General features: G+C 38.8%; 1 protein-coding gene across 1 annotated transcript in view; it reads left to right on the forward strand.

The window, feature by feature from the left end:
- Nucleotides 1-14,086, forward strand: part of Ddx20 (DEAD-box helicase 20) — a 24,840-nt gene extending 10,754 nt beyond the window's left edge. Inside the window, exons 2-12 of the mRNA XM_004853727.4 lie at nt 4,407-4,755; nt 5,125-5,219; nt 7,421-7,589; nt 8,192-8,306; nt 8,427-8,569; nt 8,718-8,856; nt 8,954-9,012; nt 9,767-9,849; nt 10,151-10,256; nt 10,335-10,436; nt 12,645-14,086. Coding sequence (XP_004853784.1) covers nt 4,455-4,755; nt 5,125-5,219; nt 7,421-7,589; nt 8,192-8,306; nt 8,427-8,569; nt 8,718-8,856; nt 8,954-9,012; nt 9,767-9,849; nt 10,151-10,256; nt 10,335-10,436; nt 12,645-13,801 — 2,469 coding nt within the window. The 5' untranslated portion in view covers nt 4,407-4,454 and the 3' untranslated portion in view covers nt 13,802-14,086. The remainder of the gene's footprint in view (nt 1-4,406; nt 4,756-5,124; nt 5,220-7,420; nt 7,590-8,191; nt 8,307-8,426; nt 8,570-8,717; nt 8,857-8,953; nt 9,013-9,766; nt 9,850-10,150; nt 10,257-10,334; nt 10,437-12,644) is intronic.
- Nucleotides 14,087-16,947: the final 2,861 nt, after the last annotated feature.

Consider the following 16,947-nt stretch of genomic DNA (forward strand, 5'->3'; position numbering starts at 1 on the left):
CATATCCTAAGTTCCTTTAGAATGTGCTATGGTTTCCCACACCTCTGGATCCCCGTTTTTACCTGCCCTTGTGACAGGGCCAGTGACTTCTATTTATTCTTCAGATCTTTTCTTGACTCTATCTCTGGGAAGATGTGGCAGAATGTAAGCTGTCTCTGATGTTCTTTCCCCCTTCTGTTGTAATAGACCTCCTTTCCAATCAGTGTTTAGGCATGTGATTATCTAGAAAAGTGACTGCACTTCTCAGATTTACTTGCAGATCTGTATGATGCTATGCTTTAGTTCTGGCCAATGCAATGCCATGTGCAAATGTGGCAGATTTGAGAACATTATGTAAAAAGGACTGCTGGCATACGACCTCTACCCTTTCTATTTTGAGTCTTCCTCTTTTCTGCTGACTGTAACACAGAAGTGATGGCTGGAGCTACAGCAACCATTTTGGTAACAAAAAGAGTTTGGGTGCCTGGGAACTTTGTGGACCAGAGCTATTATGTCAATCCTACCTCTAAACTTTATCACAAGGATGAAATGATCTCTGTCCCTGAGAACTTAACTTCTATCTTGAGGTCTTATTTTAAATCAAACCTAATCATCACCATAAGCCTTTCCTAGTTCCTCACATCTGGTTAGCTGACCCTCTTTGACTTTAATATTTTGTATATAGGAGGCCATCTGTTTTGTGTACATCATTCTCCTTGAGGTTAGGGGGTCTAGTTATTGTCTTTCATTTTAGTATCTCCAGCATTTGGTTGATTTATATGGTAGGCATGCAGATGGTTTTTGTAGAATGAATGAAGAAATGTTTGTGGATTGAATGCAATTTTTTTTTTTGGTACCGGGGATTGAACTTGGGACCTTGCGTTTGTGAGGCAGTCGGTGGAACCACTGAGCTAAATCCCCAGCCCTGAATGCAAATATTAATGTTGCCTACCTTTTATTGGTATGAGGGTGAGAAAGAGAAAAAAAATGGCTAAAAAATCTTAGTTTCCTTCCCTTCTTTTCACATTCCTTCACTGATGCTACCACCCAGGGTGGGCCACCTTATACTATTTACATAATTTTCCTTCCTTCTGGGCTCAGAAGTCTCCACTGCAAAATGATCGGACAAGACTATTGTGAATTTCAACATCCTTGCTGGGTCCAAGTCTCACTTTACTTCTTCAAGTCTCTGGAATCTCTCCTAGCTCCCTGGAAAGTCTTTTCAGGTTGATGGGACAGCATTAAAAAGAAGGGACTGAGGTGTGACAAGTCATGCAGCATTAAGGACTTTCATCAGGTTTGGTCTGGATGGAAGAGGCTTGTTCCCATGGTGACCCTGAGGGAAGGTGACAAAGATCAGCTGATTCCTACATATGTTACTTATTCCGTGATCTCTTGCTTTTGTGTTTTATCTTTACAGCACTAAAAACTGGTCAACAACATTGTTACAACTTTTAACTTCTGAGGAAAAATTTCACTGATTTGTGGTTTTAGTTATAGCAATATAATTTATTCCCAATAACATCACTGCAATATTTGTGCCTATAAAACATTATAAACAACAAATGCACTAACAGCATGTCTATAAAATTAACACTTTTTTTTAAAAAAAGTAGTCTCTTGGACTGAGAGCCAGGTTGACACCAATTGGTGTAACTTCCACAGAACTACTGCTGTGTATAAGGAGACCTAGTAGAGATTTTTCAGCAAGCTATCATCCATTCAAGTTTAGGTCTACCAAATGCCTGATGCTGGGCTAGAGAGCCTAAGGTAACAGAATTCTTGTCCATGAGAAGCTTGTAGTTTATTTAATGTGAGACACAGAGATAATAAACAAGTAAACAGAACATGGTAAGAGCCAGACTGGAACTTTCGTAGTATGAAGTGGGAACTTGGGGTGAAGAATATAAAAGGGCGTTGAAAGCAGAATCTAAAGCTGGACTGAAAAAACCTAAGACACTCACTTTAAAAAAGTTACTCCTAGGGCCGAGGATTTAGCTCAGTGGTTCTGTGGCTTGCCTCGCAAGCTCAAGGACCCGAGTTCGATCCCTGGTACCAAAAAAAAAAAAAAAAAAAGTTACTCCTTGGTTAGGGATATAGCTCAGTGATTGAGCCTGTGCCTAGCATGCACAAGGCCCCACGCTTAACCCCCAGTGGCAAAAACCAAACAAAAACCAAAATGAACCTCCCTAAAACTCACAAAAACCACAACAAAAACAAAAAAGAACGCCCCCCCCCCCCCAAAACCCCCTCACAATACAACACAACAAAACAGCAGGAAATCACTCCAGGACCTGTCAGGTATATGGGCTGAAACAAAGAAGAAACTCTGGGCCAGGAGACCTCTCAGGTTTTTTGCCACAGTTAGAATGATGGAAGGGCCTGAAATAGGGGAGAGAGAAACTGAAAAGAAATGGATGAAACATTTGGAAGCACAATTAACTGCCCAGTAAATTGTTTGAAAGAGGGGAAGGATAGAAAGCAGAATCAAGAATAGTTCTCAATTTACAGACTAGTTGGAAGAGGTGGTGTCCTAATCACTTTTCTAGTGGCTGAGACGCAATACCCAACACCTGCAAATTAAGGAGGAAGAGCTTGATCCACCTGCAAATTAAGGAGGAAGAGCTTGATTTTTGGATCATAATTTATAGTTTTCAGCCCATAGTTGCCTGGCTCCAAGGCAGGATGGGCATAGCAGAAGGGCATGGCAGAGAGGAAGGCAGGGAAGAAATGGAGGAGGGGTGGGGGGAGAGAGAGGGAGAGGGAGAGAGAGGGAGAGGGAGAGACAGAGAGAGAGAGAGAGAGAGAGAGAGAGAGAGAGAGAGAGAGAGAGAGAGAGAGAGAGAGATCAGATACATCTATCACCTTCCAAAAGCCTGCCTGTCCATAAGGACTCCATAAGAGTCCATAAGGCTCTTGCGGGGACATCTAGAATTAAACTATAACGTGAGGTTACTTAGAAGCAGCTTGGGACCTTTAGTCCCACAGATCCCCGGCAGTTTCCCTTCCTTTGCATAGATAGTGGACTTTTTTCTCAATGTTTTGTAAATTTCCAAATAAAACATATCTATCTTCAGTACTCCCTTACATTGGAATTAAGGTCTCTCCTACCTCAGTTGGAATGTGTGCCATTCCTCTGTGTGTGTGTGTTTAAGGTGTGGGAGAAAAGGGCCAAAAATATAATCAAAGGACAAAGTCGTGATTGGATGCAGAATATCTTTAAATTTAGAATTATGAGTGCAAAAGTTTCCAGAAATAATTTGGATTTGGAATTAGATAACTAAGACTTTGTTATAAAGGAACTCATTCAATAAACCTGAGTATTAGGTGTTGGATTCTGTTTCTCTCACTAAAAACTGCAAAGAACAAGATAGAATAAGTCCCTACCCTCATTGATTCGGGGGAGAAAAACAATAAACATACAATTTCAGGGCCGGGGGTTTAACTCAGTGGTTTCGCCGCCAGCTGCGCAAGCGCAAGGACCCGAGTTTGATCCCCGGTACCACAAACAAACAAAAAAACCCTCCCCCCCCAAAAAAAACCCCCATACAATTTCAGGAAGTTATGTGTTATTAAGAAAAATAAAGAGAATAGAGAGTGTTGGGAAACGCCAGGGAGCAGGAAGAATGGGGGAGCTGCCTCAGGGTTTCTTAGACAAGACGCTTTGTGAGCAGAGATCTACACTAAGGAAAAGTGGTATGCTAGTTACCCATCCCTGAGACGGTGCGAGAGAACACAGAAGACAGGTTAAATCTGAGATGGCCACCAGACGTCTAAATAGAGGCTTAAGCAGACTAGAGTTTAGAGAGAGGCCTGAAGCAGAATCTGGGAGTTGTCAGTCCAGTTACCGGTTCCACTTAAGTCTACTTCTATCTGAGCTCGCCGCGTGCCAGGTACAGTATTTGCCAGGTGCCAGGGCCACGGAGATGGGAGAGCTGCACTAAACAGATGCCAGCCCGCAAGACAAATCCTCAGGTCTCGCTATACTCCAGAAGCTTTCTTGGAGCATAGAGGGCGCAGCGAGCTGGAGTGCGGAGAGCGAAACACTCGGCAAGAAGCTGCTGTGGAGGGAGACGGGCTGAGGTGCAGGCAGCCAGGTCCCCCGGAAGGCGAATGGCGCGCGGATTGCATCACAAAGCGCTCCTTGTGACCGCGGCAGCACCGCCCGGAAGAGCGCCAGAAGGCGGGCAGCGCGCCCACCTCGAGTACGTGGCGCCCTCTGCAGGCTGCAGGAGGCAACACACCGGTAGCCTCGCCTTTCCTCGGCTCCCAGTTCCCTACTCCTCCTAGGCTACATTTTCTCTTGTTAGTGTTCATGAGTGTGTCTCAGCCTCCGACTTCCATCCCTTCCCTCCACTTCCAGACCGGGCGTGTCAATGTCTTAGCGGGAAGACTGCTAATAAAGTTTTTTTTCTTCTTGCTCCCAGAAGCCCCGCATCTCCCTGAGTATCGCGAGATCTGGTGGCGCGGCTACCATGGCGGCGATGTTTGAAGCCCCGGCGGCCTCAGCGGCCGCGGAAACCGATATGCCCACGGAGCGTGTAGCCGCGCAGGCCTCTGAGCTGGAGCCACGCACAGAGCCAGTGTGGAGGATGCGGACGGCTCACGACATCGGCAGCCCCCGGACCCGCACAGGAGATGTGCTGCTGCCCGAGCCGGCGGACTTCGAGTCGCTGCTGCTGTCTCGGCCGGTGCTCGAGGGCCTGCGGGCGGCCGGTTTCCAGAGGCCTTCGCCAGTGCAGCTCAAGGCCATCCCGCTGGGGCGTTGCGGTTTCGGTGAGGGCCGGGCCCCGAGAGAAGCTGAGAGGCCCGAGGAAAACGGGCAGAGGGGCGGTTGCGGCGTTGTCCTGGAGAGCTGTGTGTCTCCGCCAGTGCGGGTCTCGGCCTGGGCAAGGAGCTGGGCACACTGTTGAATTTGACGATAATTAAGCCTTTTTCTGGCACTAGACACGTGGTTCTAATTTTGAGAAGATCAGCGGTAGAGGTTCAGGAACCAAACAAGCTCTGCGTATGGCTTTAGAGGTGTTTTGAGAGTTGACTAAAAATGGAGGTGGTGGCTAGGGGATCACTGGAGATCCATGTTTGGTACCTAAACTTCATCAGTGAGATGCTTACTAGTGATTTATTATTTTTTTTCTTTCTCAGATTTAATTGTTCAAGCTAAATCAGGCACTGGGAAAACCTGTGTATTCTCCACCATTGCTTTGGACTCTCTTGTTCTTGAAAACTGTAGTACTCAGGTGAGTTTTGCTCAGATGACCCAGAAGAGGGCATGTGTTCCTTACCACGGGTCAGATGAACTATCAGTGGCTCCTCAGGCGGAGGTGGTTTGATAAATAGAATTAAAACGTATGAAAAATGTAAAAGTAGACTTTATGGTGGTTGAATAGTGGTAGTGTAGATAATGACCAAGGATACATTAGAAATGGTTCAAAATTTTTTTTTTTTTTGTATTGGGGATTGAACCCAAGGCCTTTGCGTTGAGCTACATCCGAAGCGCTTTTTAATTATTTTATTTTATTTATTTTTTTGAGACAGGACCTTGTTATGTAGTTTAGGCAGGTCTTGAACTCACTATATAGCCCAGGCTGGCCTTGAACTTGGAGTGATCCTCCTGCCTCAGCCTCCTGAGTGCTGGGATTACAGGCGTGTGCCACCATGCCACCGTTTTAAAATTTATTTTGAGACAGGCTCTTGCTAAGTCACTAAATTGCCTAGGCTGGGCTGGAATTTGCCATGCTTTAGCCTCTCAAGAGTGCTGGGGTTACAGGTGTGCACAATCATGCCAGACTATTACTGCATCTTAAATAATATAGAGTAAGTCTACCATATGTGTCAAGTTTTATCATTACTCAATTAAAATTTTTTTTTTCTTGATTGGGATGAAACATTTGGCTTGATTCTTGATGATGTGCTACTCTGGCTGTGGGAGATAACTGCTTAAAGCTCTATGAATAGTACATTGATTTCTCATTTTCTAGGTTGTCTTGGAATATTTTCTAAAATTACCTTACCAAAATTAACAGGAGATTTGGGTTTGGGGTAATTTCTTCTATAAAGATTTATTGGAGGCCAGGTGTGGTGGCACATGCCTGTAATCCCAGCACTTGGAACGCGGAGGTAGGAGGATCACTGTGAGCTTGAGGCCAGTCTATGCTACATAGTTCAAGGCCAGTATGAATTACATAGTGAGACCCTGGCTTAAAAAGACAAAAGCTTTCCTGAGCCAGTATTACATATAAACAGTATGCCAGATATATTGGAGATTCAGAGATGAGATATGATCCTTATAGCCTTTCTGTGGAGTTTAGTTAATGTGATAGATTTTATTTGGAGTTCACAATCATGTATTTCTGATGATCAGCTTTGAACAGTGGTTTTTAACCTGGGATACCTATATTCATTGTCTAGGAAGCTTTTTAAGTTCTATTTTATATCTGTCAAATCAAGTAATATGGCATATAGGAAATTCTATTTCACAAGGACCGACTTCTTTATTTGAGAGTTTGGCTTGTGACAATTTGGCAGCAAGTCAAAGCCAAAATCCTAAAAAGTTCCATAAATAAAATTCATATTTTAAAGATCTTTGTATTATCAAAGCTGTACACTGTTTTTGTGTGTGTGTATGTGAGTCAAAGTAATGCATAAACAGTTTTGAAAATTGGGAAAATTGAGAAAAGTAAAGGAGAGGAGGTTTAAAAAACAAAATCTATAATCTCATTCACCCAAAGAGAAACTGCTGTTTTGGCATTTTTTTCTAGTTCGTTTTTTTTTTTTTTTGAAAGCAATTTTTTCTTCTTATGGTTGAAAACATGTGGTTTTATGTTTTCTTCCAACAATTATATTGTAATTTTCACTCTAGGACCTTACACCGGGGGTTAGCTCTCTGACTTACTTTCCCCCTAAATCTCCAGCTGCCTGACCAGAATGCTGTTCCTCAGATCTACCAAAACCACTACCATCCTTAAATCTCTTCTATTTACTGTTTCCTGTTCTGAAACACTACTCCAGGTGTCATACAGCTATGCTGCACAGTTAGGTCTCTTCTCAAATGTTACTTCCTTAGTGAGGCTTTCTTGATTACCCAGTTAAAATTACTTCTCTTGTCACTTCTTTATCCTTTTGCTGTTTGGTATTTTTCATCATACTTTTCATCACTTCCCATTATTTATGTGTATTTGTATCTTATAAACCAAGAATGAAAGTGCCAAGAGGGTAAGGGCTTTGTACTGTTAACTACTTTTTCCAACAGTTGTTATGTTGCCCCACACAGAAGTTCCTACTTAATATTTGTTGATTAAATAAATAAATGGAATGTTTTCCCTTGTCAGTAGAAACTCATCATTTAAGTGATCATTTTAATTTAAAAATAATGCATAATATAATGAATATGTGTCAAGTGTATTCCTGACTTGTTATGGTATATCTTACATATTTTTAGATTTTGATCTTGGCTCCTACAAGAGAAATTGCTGTACAGATACATTCTGTTATTACAGCCATTGGAATAAAAATGGAAGGCTTAGAGTGTCATGTCTTTATTGGAGGAACTCCATTATCACAAGACAAAGCCAGACTTAAAAAGTGTCATATTGCTGTTGGATCTCCTGGTAAGATATCAATACCTGTTGGTAACTGGGGTTCTTACGGAACTAAACACTTTTAATATAACAGAAGGTATATGAGAATCTCTGATAATTGTGATGATTATTTTGAGCAGAAATTAAGAACATTAGACCAGTGAGGTAGACATACACTGAATTACCAATGAAATTTTGGTTCTCCATTCCTAAGGATATTTGAGAATACACATGAGATAGTCTTCTGAGAAGAAAAGAAATGAGGTGACTTTCTAAGCTGTGGATTGAGATTATTCTTTGGCCTCCATTAATCATTTGGTCATGAATTACTCAATAAAAATCTAATAATCATTGCCTTGGCATTCAGGACTTTTGATAGGAATGGTAATTATTTTCCATACTTACTAGTGATTAAAAGTGAGGGAAAATATAATAGATTTAGACGAGATCAGAATTTAAGATTTTTAATTTGTGGTTTAGTGTGTAAATACATGGTGAGAATTGAATCAGGAAATTAACATTATGACCTGAGAATAGAGTCCAGTATGGCTGAGATTTGCACAGGTTTGGTACATCATAAATGTTTGAGTGACTCTGTGCGTGTGTGTGTTCTTTTTCCTCCTGGAATTTAGGAAGAATTAAACAACTCATAGAACTTGACTACTTGAATCCAGGCAGTATACGTCTCTTTATTCTTGATGAAGCAGACAAGCTTTTAGAAGAAGGCAGTTTTCAGGAGCAAATAAAGTAAGAAAAATAAATAAATTGATTATAAAAATGGTGCCCCAAAGTATCTATCTTTGGCTTTTCTAGGTGGTGATTACATCTAAATAATTTTCATGGTATATGTTTTCTTCTGTTTTGTAGTTGGATTTATTCTTCCTTGCCTGCCAGTAAACAGATGTTGGCAGTATCAGCTACTTACCCAGAATTTTTGGCTAATGCTTTGACAAGGTATATGAGAGAACCCACTTTCGTAAGATTGAATTCCAGTGATCCAAGTCTCATAGGTACGTGCAGATTTTGGGTACTTACATTATTGGTTTGTTCATGGTATTTTGGAGTTTCCTTTGCCTTTGTGGCTATTGGTGTTGCATAGTTGCTACTAGGATATATCAGATATATTTGTTTAAGTGCTGACTCTTGATTTCTTTGTAGGTTTGAAGCAGTATTACAAAGTTGTCAATTCTTACCCTTTGGCCTATAAGATTTTTGAGGAAAAGGCTCAGCATTTACAGGATCTTTTCAGCAGAATTCTGTTTAATCAAGCCTTGGTCTTTTCTAATTTGCACAGCAGGTAATATAACTTAAAAGGTTATCTGGAGAAATTATGAAATGAAAAGATAGGCATAGGACAATACTTGTAAAATAAACTTTTATGTTATTTTTTATAGAGCACAACATTTGGCTGATATTCTTTCTTCTAAAGGCTTTCCTGCCGAATGCATTTCAGGCAAGTTCATCTCTTTAGTTTTTATTTAGTATATTGACTTGAAGTTTCCTAAGTCAGGAGGAAGAAATATCACTTCATGAATTTCCTTTTTTTTTTTTTGAGGCAGGGTCTTGCTTTGTAGTTCAGGCTGGCGCTCAACTCCCTATGTAACCCAGGGTGGCCTCAAACTCTTGGCAATCCTCCTGCCTTAGCTTCCAGAGTGTTGAGATTATAGGTGTGCCCTTCCACACCTGGCTCCTATGAATTGTCTTATGAATGTGGAGTACACTGAATCTTTAGAGTAAAGGAAATTTCAGTTGCTTTTCATTGGAATTTGATATGTCAATTTTTTTAAGGAGTAATTTGGTATATAGTAAAACAAAACTAGTGTCCAAAGAGGCTTGCTGTTGTTTTTTTTTTTTTTTTTTTTTCAGAATCTCTTTGTTATATCCACAAAAAGTTTAATTCTGTATAACAAAGATTGTTATCTTAACAGACAGTTTGTTTCTTGACATAATCATTGTTTAAATGCTAACTGAATTGACTTATTTATCTTTGTGGTGCTGGGGATTGAATCCTATTGAACTCAAATTGATTGCTGCCCTAAACTGTATTTTAAGATTCTGACTGTAGATATTAACCCAGATTTGCACAGGACAGAATGTGGGTGTTGTATTTAAAATGTTAAGCCTGTTATAATTCCTGCTTTTTTGGATTTGATAAATACGTATAAGTTTAGTTGTTTTTATATGACTTTTTTGTTGAATCTTTTTAGGCAACATGAATCAGAATCAGCGCCTAGATGTTATGGCTAAACTAAAACAGTTTCATTGCAGAGTTCTCATTTCTACAGATTTGGTAAATTTCCTATTCAGTGTGGGTGACTAATCCATCTTGACATATGTTCTATTATCAGATGTACAGATTTTGTGTATTTCTATGGGTGTTTAACAATATCAGAAGATAATTATCTTTCTAATTCTGAGGAAAATGTCTGTAATATTTTGATTTTTGTTTTTGGTTATTACAAATGAATATCCTTTTCCTGTAAATAGGCTCTTGGTCTTGATTTGGCTCTTGGTTATACTAGAACAATATAGTGTACATTGATAGCCATGTTCCACTTAAACAAGTTAAGTGTTGTCTTCTTTAATTCAAGACTTCCCGTGGGATTGATGCTGAGAAGGTGAATCTGGTTGTAAATCTGGATGTACCATTGGACTGGGAGACATACATGCATCGGATTGGCAGAGCTGGGCGTTTTGGTAAAAAAAAAAAAAAAAAAAAAAGGACTAGATGTCATTGATTTGAAAATGATTTACGGAATGCTCCTTCTGATTTAGGTACATTGGGACTGACAGTGACCTACTGTTGCCGGGGAGAAGAAGAAAATATGATGATGCAAATTGCCCAGAAATGTAACATCAACCTTCTCCCCTTACCAGGTACATTTTTCTGTTCATTTTGCTGTCATAACAATTGGGAAGATAGGCATAATAAAAATAACAATGCTCATGACATGGTGGGTACTCTCCTCAAACTCATTTAATTCTCACCACAATCCTATGAGGTGCTATTGTTAGCTACTTCTTGTAGATTAAGACTTAGGAAAAGAGGGGTTAAGTAAAAGTGTTACAGCTACTGAATAACAGAGAGGCTTCCAAGCTAACTTTTGATATGTGGAAACTGGAGTCTATATTAGCTCCATTTTTTAAGATAAATGCAATTTGATTTTATTCTTTGATACAAGGGAGAATATTTTTTCCCTTCCAAGTTGCTCTGAAGATAATTCTTGCCATATTCTTGTTTGTCACCATGGGGAAGGAACAGTATTTTTATTTTTATTTATATATATATTTTCGGTACTGGGGATTGAACTTGGGTCCTTGCACTTGGAAGGCAGGTAGCGGAACCACTGAGCTAAATCCCCGGCCCAGGAACAGTATTTTTAATTTGAATACTATTTTGAAAAATTTGAAGTGTTGATTTTTGTGAATCATTTGTCATGCTGTTTTTAAAATGCCATCTTGGAAACAGTACATGTTTGAAACTATTAATGATCTCTTATAAACAAAAGCTTCGAAATACTCTTGAGTGGAAATATGGTTTAATATGTGTTATCTCAAATATACACTATAAACACTATGTACTATATATGTATATATATAAATATACATATATTTATATACAATGACATTGTAAATATGAGTTACATAGTAATTGAATAAATATAACTCGAATATTTTATTGATTATTTTATAAAGCTAGATTAAGCACAGATCTGGGAGTCCTGTGGATTCTAGTGGGTCCGGCTTTGTAATATTTCATTTTCTGATCTTTTACAAATCTCTTTAATTGCCTTAAATGTAATGTCTTGCTTTGCAAAATGTTTTAGAGTAGATGGTCCTATCAGTTCTAAGCTGTCAGTTCTTTTTATGTATAAGTCAGTGATGTAATATGAAAATAGTGGTGTAATATGAAAATAAATTGAAAATTGGTAGAAGAGGGTTAAAACTTGTAGGATTCAATATTATAGCATCCAGTGATAAAAATAAAATTTGTGTTTGTATGCTAGAAAATTATATATTTGGGTTTTTATGTAGCAGAACCCTGAAACTATTAGAGAATGATTAGTCATGTTGTTAGATATATATTGGACTAGCACCTTGTGTTACAACAGATTGTTCAGATGAATTTCCTTGGGCAGGAGTAGGAGAAAAATTGGCCTGTGTTACAGGCCTAGGCAAGCAAGGAATATCATCTGTATAGGAGACAGAGAGTCTATTCAGCAAAGGATCAAATCTTCCACTGAAGAATACACATCTGAAGGATTCAGTAGGCATACATACATGGAGCATAAACAGTAGCAGTGGACAGGCAAGATCTTTATAAAGCAGGTACTCAGTGTATCTTGTCTGCCTAAAACGAAAATTGATCATGGTTTGGAAAGGTCTGAGTACACAGTGGTAGCAAGTTGTTACACCTGGATAGAATAGGAAATTTAGAGTTGGAACCAGCATATTTTTAAAGAGTTGAAAGTATAGGACTGGGGATTTAGCTCAGTGGTTCCACTGCCTGCCTTGCAAGCACAAGGTCCTGAGTTCGATCCCTGGCACCAAAAAAAAAAAAAAAGTGCATTGGTACTATAGATCTTTTCACAGTCATCTAGTTTTTATTCTTTAGAGATTTTCTCTTTACTGTTAAGGGCAGTGGTTTCTCCCTTTTGGAGTATAGGATGGCAGATTTAGTTTTACAATTATAATATTTCTTAGTGGTAAGCTTTGGGGAGTAGAGTCCACTTTTTAGTATTTTATTATGCTGTCAGCAGCAGTGAGGTAAAGGAAAGGCTGAGAAGAGAAAGGAAGGGAAAGATGGGAGAATTGCTGCAGACTTGTACATCACTCCTAGAGTAAGTAGGGTAGGAGAGATACTGCTTTGGAGTGTGAGATAGGTCTTATATATTTCTTAGGCAAATTCTTTATTGCAAGATTTCTTAGTTTTAAAGTATTAATATATTTCTTAAGCTCCTTAGTATATTTTTCAATATTTTATTTCTTAAACTTAGTTGACTAGAAAACTTTATGAAATCATTCAGAAAATGCTGGTGGAGTGTCGTTTGAGTATTTTAATACTTTCTTCTTCCTTTTGTGTAGATCCCATTCCTCTTGGTCTGATGGAAGAGTGTTTGGATGGGGATGTGGAGGTTAAAACTGCTGTAGATGCAAATGGCCTAGCAAGTGTACCTGCCCAACCCTCGAAAAAACAAATTCAAAAAATTGAGAAAACCTTTCAAACTCAGAAAACAAATGGTAACCACATGGCTTCTTCTAGAAATACTTCTGTTTCTCTATTATCAGTCAAATCAAAACATAATACCAAACAAAAGCTTCCTGTGAAAAGCCACTCAGAGTGTGGAATCATAGAAAAAGCATTGTCACCAAAAGAACTGGGGTGTGCCATAAAACTGAAAGAACAGACGAATTCTATTCAGGCCTCTGTTCAGAACTCTACCAACAGTCAGCAGCAGGTCAAAGAAACTTCACATGTGTCACTCCCTAAAATTCCTTGTCTGTCTTCCTTTAAAATCCATCAGCCATGCACTTTGAGTTTTGTAGAGCTGGTGGAGGATTATGAACACTATATCAAAGAAGGGTTAGAGAAACCTGTGGAAATTATCAGGCACTACACAGACCCTGGGGATCAGACTGTCAACTCTCAGAATGGTTTTGTAAGAAATAGAGTTACTGAAGAGAGAGTACAGATACTTGCAAGTAGTAGCCAATCTGGAGACTCGGAAAGTGACAGTGATTCTTATAGCTCAGGGACTTCCTCCCAGAGCAAAGGAAATAAGTTGTACGTGGAAGGCTCTTCTGATTCTCAACTGAAAGACTCTGAATCTACTCCTGTGCCTGGCTATATCTCTTTGGAACAACCTCTGAATGGAAGTGACACCACCAATCCAGAGGAATATCAAGAATCTCCTGAAATCCAGATAAAGACAAGGCATAAAGAGGGATCTAACCGGAGAGTGAAGCAGAGCCGGAGAAACCTACCTGAGCATTCTTCTTATCGATCGCAACCAGAACTTTGGGAAGATGGTTGGTATCAGTGTCATAGGGAAACACATCCTAGTTTTTCTGATGCCTACCAGGATTATGAATACTGGAGTGCTTACTACAGGGCATGGCAAGAATACTATGCTGCTGCTTCTCAGTCATATTATTGGAATGCTCAGAGAAATCCAAATTGGATGGCAGCTTATCATATGAATACAGTTTATCTACAGGAAATGATGCATGGTAACCAGTGATTATAGGATATACAGTCCCTAAAACCACTGGAAACTCTAACATTTGATCGTTGGATATCCATCCTCCTTGATCTTGGCATTTTTGAGGAACTTGAAAAAACTTAAGGCTTTCTACTGGGACACATCTGTTTTTCAGATTACTTGTCTTGGTCTAGGTATATTACCTCTTTAAGAAACTTCAGACTCTTAAGTTGCCATTTTCTACAAGCTGTTCCTAAAAGAAACATTTGAAAAGATGTCATATCCACTTTGTACTTAAAAATAAAAACAAGATTTGAAAAATAATGGTAGTTTATATTGTAGAATTCTTTATAAAAATCTTGGGCTGCATTTCTTTCTTTCCTTTTTTTTTCTTGGAGACAGGGCCTTGCTATGTAGTTCAGGCTAGCCTTGATCACACTAAGTAGCCCAAGCTGGCCTCAGACTTTCAGCGAACCTCCTGCTTCAACCTCCCAAGTGTTCAGATTACTAGGCATGCACCACCACACCTGGCTTTCGGCTGCATTTCTACATTGGATTCCTGTAGAAATTTGTAGCACAGTAGATCTTTTAGGACCAGGAAGGAAGGAATGTTTAAAGATAGACTTAGGTTTTCCCAGTTACTTGATAGGATATTTGCTTCCAGTAAAATATTTGTTACCAGTAAAAAATAAATTGAGCTATATATATTGATATGGTTATCATTCATCTTTTTAATGTCTTTTGTTCTTGAGATTGTGAAAGCTGTCCACATTTTTACTGTGTATTTAATAGGTAAGGATCATAAGTGGTTGCCTTATTTATGTTGCTCAAGTACAGGAGCTATGGAGCTGTTCTTTTTTTTGGTACCGGGGATTGAACTCGGGTGCTTGTGCCTGCACAGCAGGCGACGAACCCACTGAGGTAAATCCCCGGCCCAGAGGAGCAGTTCTTACTCTTTGTTGGTTCTTGGATTTTTTAAATGAATTGCATGAGTTATAGGTCAGTGGTGGCAAACCTATGGCATGTGTGCTGCAGATGGCTGTTTGGTATCATTGAAAGTTTTGCCATCCCTGTTATAGGTTGACCTCAGAAAATTTCTCATTGCATAAACAGAACTGTAACTTTAAAGGGTTCATAGACCCTCTGTAGCTTATGTGTGGAAACCAGGTTAAGAACTGACCTGTTCTGGTAGGCAAAGGGAAAGTTTTAGCTTTTCTTAGTGGTATTTTACGGAAGCTGGAGTTCATTCTGTTTAGATATCTCACAGTGTGTCCTAATTTTGTCTCTTCTAGAAAAAATTCCCCAGTTTTTATCTCTAGTGGTAGGATGTGTGTGTGTGTGTGTAGTATACCATTTTTTTTTCATTCATTAATTTTATTGGTACCTTTTAGGTATGCAATATGCTGACATTCGTTATTGGGAATTTGTACCTTTACATAATATATCTTGATTCTTATTTTTTTCCCCATTCCCTTGCCCTCCCTTCAACCCCTCCATCCCTCCCTATTTACAAAGACTGTTTCCATTTTTTCCTTAACTCATATTTATTACTTTCCCTTCTTTCCTCTACCCCTCCCACTTCCCCTTCCCCTTTGGACCTTTTCTTTCTATTTCATGATCTCTATCATACTTTTTCATAAAATAGAATACTACTCAGCCATAAAGAATGAGAAACTAGAGACATTTATAGCTAAGTGGATGCACGTTGAGGCCATACTCTTCAGTGAAATAAATAGGACACACATGTGCCAATACCAGATAGTTGCTCTGGTGTGAGAAACCAAAGGTGTAAATGGCATCAAAATGTATAAAAAATGGAGTGGAGTATACCATTTTTCCAAAGTATAATCTATAAATTATAATTCAGAAAAGTATAATTCTTTACTTTTTCTCAGGCAGTCCTTTTATCACTAAGCCTTTGATGCCTAGACCTGTGAACTGGGTTTTGGGTAGGAGAACCCTTAAAGAGAAGTTTATTCACTTTTTGAAAGGACTTTCCTATGTACATAGTTGCCTAGGCAGTATGAACACTTTCCTAAGGCCATCAGCAAACTTCCACAGCCGTTGTCATTTATTGTCCAAGATCCTCAGAATTTTGTCTTAATGTTTAACTTGTATTCTTTGTTATTTGACTTGGTGAATGGTAGGCCTTACTTAATACGTATTAGTCCTGTACATGTACTGCCAAGTTAGAATGAATTAACACTATAGATAGCAAATCCTTAATTAGGTCCAATGTGTCATTAAGTAGTAGAGATTTTAATTACACATTTAAATAAGATCTTGTCATTGCTATATAATTGAACTTACCTCTTTTTCTACCTTCTCCCCCATAATCCAGCCATGTTCACAGTTTGTCATTGCTAGGGTATTTTAATTAGGATACTGCAGCTGCTTAATTAGAAATGAGGTTACCTATTAGTCTTAAAATTAATTGGATTCTCTCTTTAGATTTGTCTTATTTCGTGTTCAATTTTTTTTTCTGTAGAAAAATAAGCTGGGGGTGAGTATATGCATATTATATGAAAATACTAATTGCTTCAGTTTCCATAAGCATTTTCCAGGAAAGTTTCAGCCATTACCTTTTCAAATAAGAGGTGGTGATAGTGCTTGATGTGGAAGGTTTCTGCTATTTATGTCTGACTTTATCAAAGGGTGGAAAAGGCATTTTTGTTTGGAATTGTCTAGGTACATGTCCAAATAATGTTAGCCATAGATAGATTTAAGGTAAGTTCACTTGAGAACTCTATGTATCAAGAAAGGAATACTTGGTTGAAGCTCTTCTATTTTTTTAACCTTGTCCCAGTCATTTAAACTCTCAGAGTCCAATTTTCTCATCAATTAAATGAGAGGTGGACAGGAGGTTTTTGGGTCCTAAGATTTGTTATATGTGACATACTGAAGACAAAATATTTTCTACTAGGATAAAAGAAAAAGATAATCCAAGTTTATGGGTATAGAACGCCTTTATAAATCTAGGTAATTTGGATGAGAGGTAATACAAATTGGTTAAGTATCTGAATTTTCAAATACTTTTCAATCTGAATACCTACTGTAACTACTCAAGCTTTAACTTGAATTAGGTTTTTAGTAGTAACTTTTAGAGAGATCTTTGAGAGACTGCTTTGGATAATTCTGACTTAGAATACAAATTATTATTTTGACATTTAGTGCTTTCTAATAAA

This window comes from Heterocephalus glaber, unplaced genomic scaffold, assembly GCF_053883595.1.
Source record: "Heterocephalus glaber isolate CG9 unplaced genomic scaffold, H.glaber_assembly_v1.0 deba00001442, whole genome shotgun sequence".
In the NCBI taxonomy this organism is placed as follows: Eukaryota; Metazoa; Chordata; class Mammalia; order Rodentia; family Bathyergidae; genus Heterocephalus; species Heterocephalus glaber.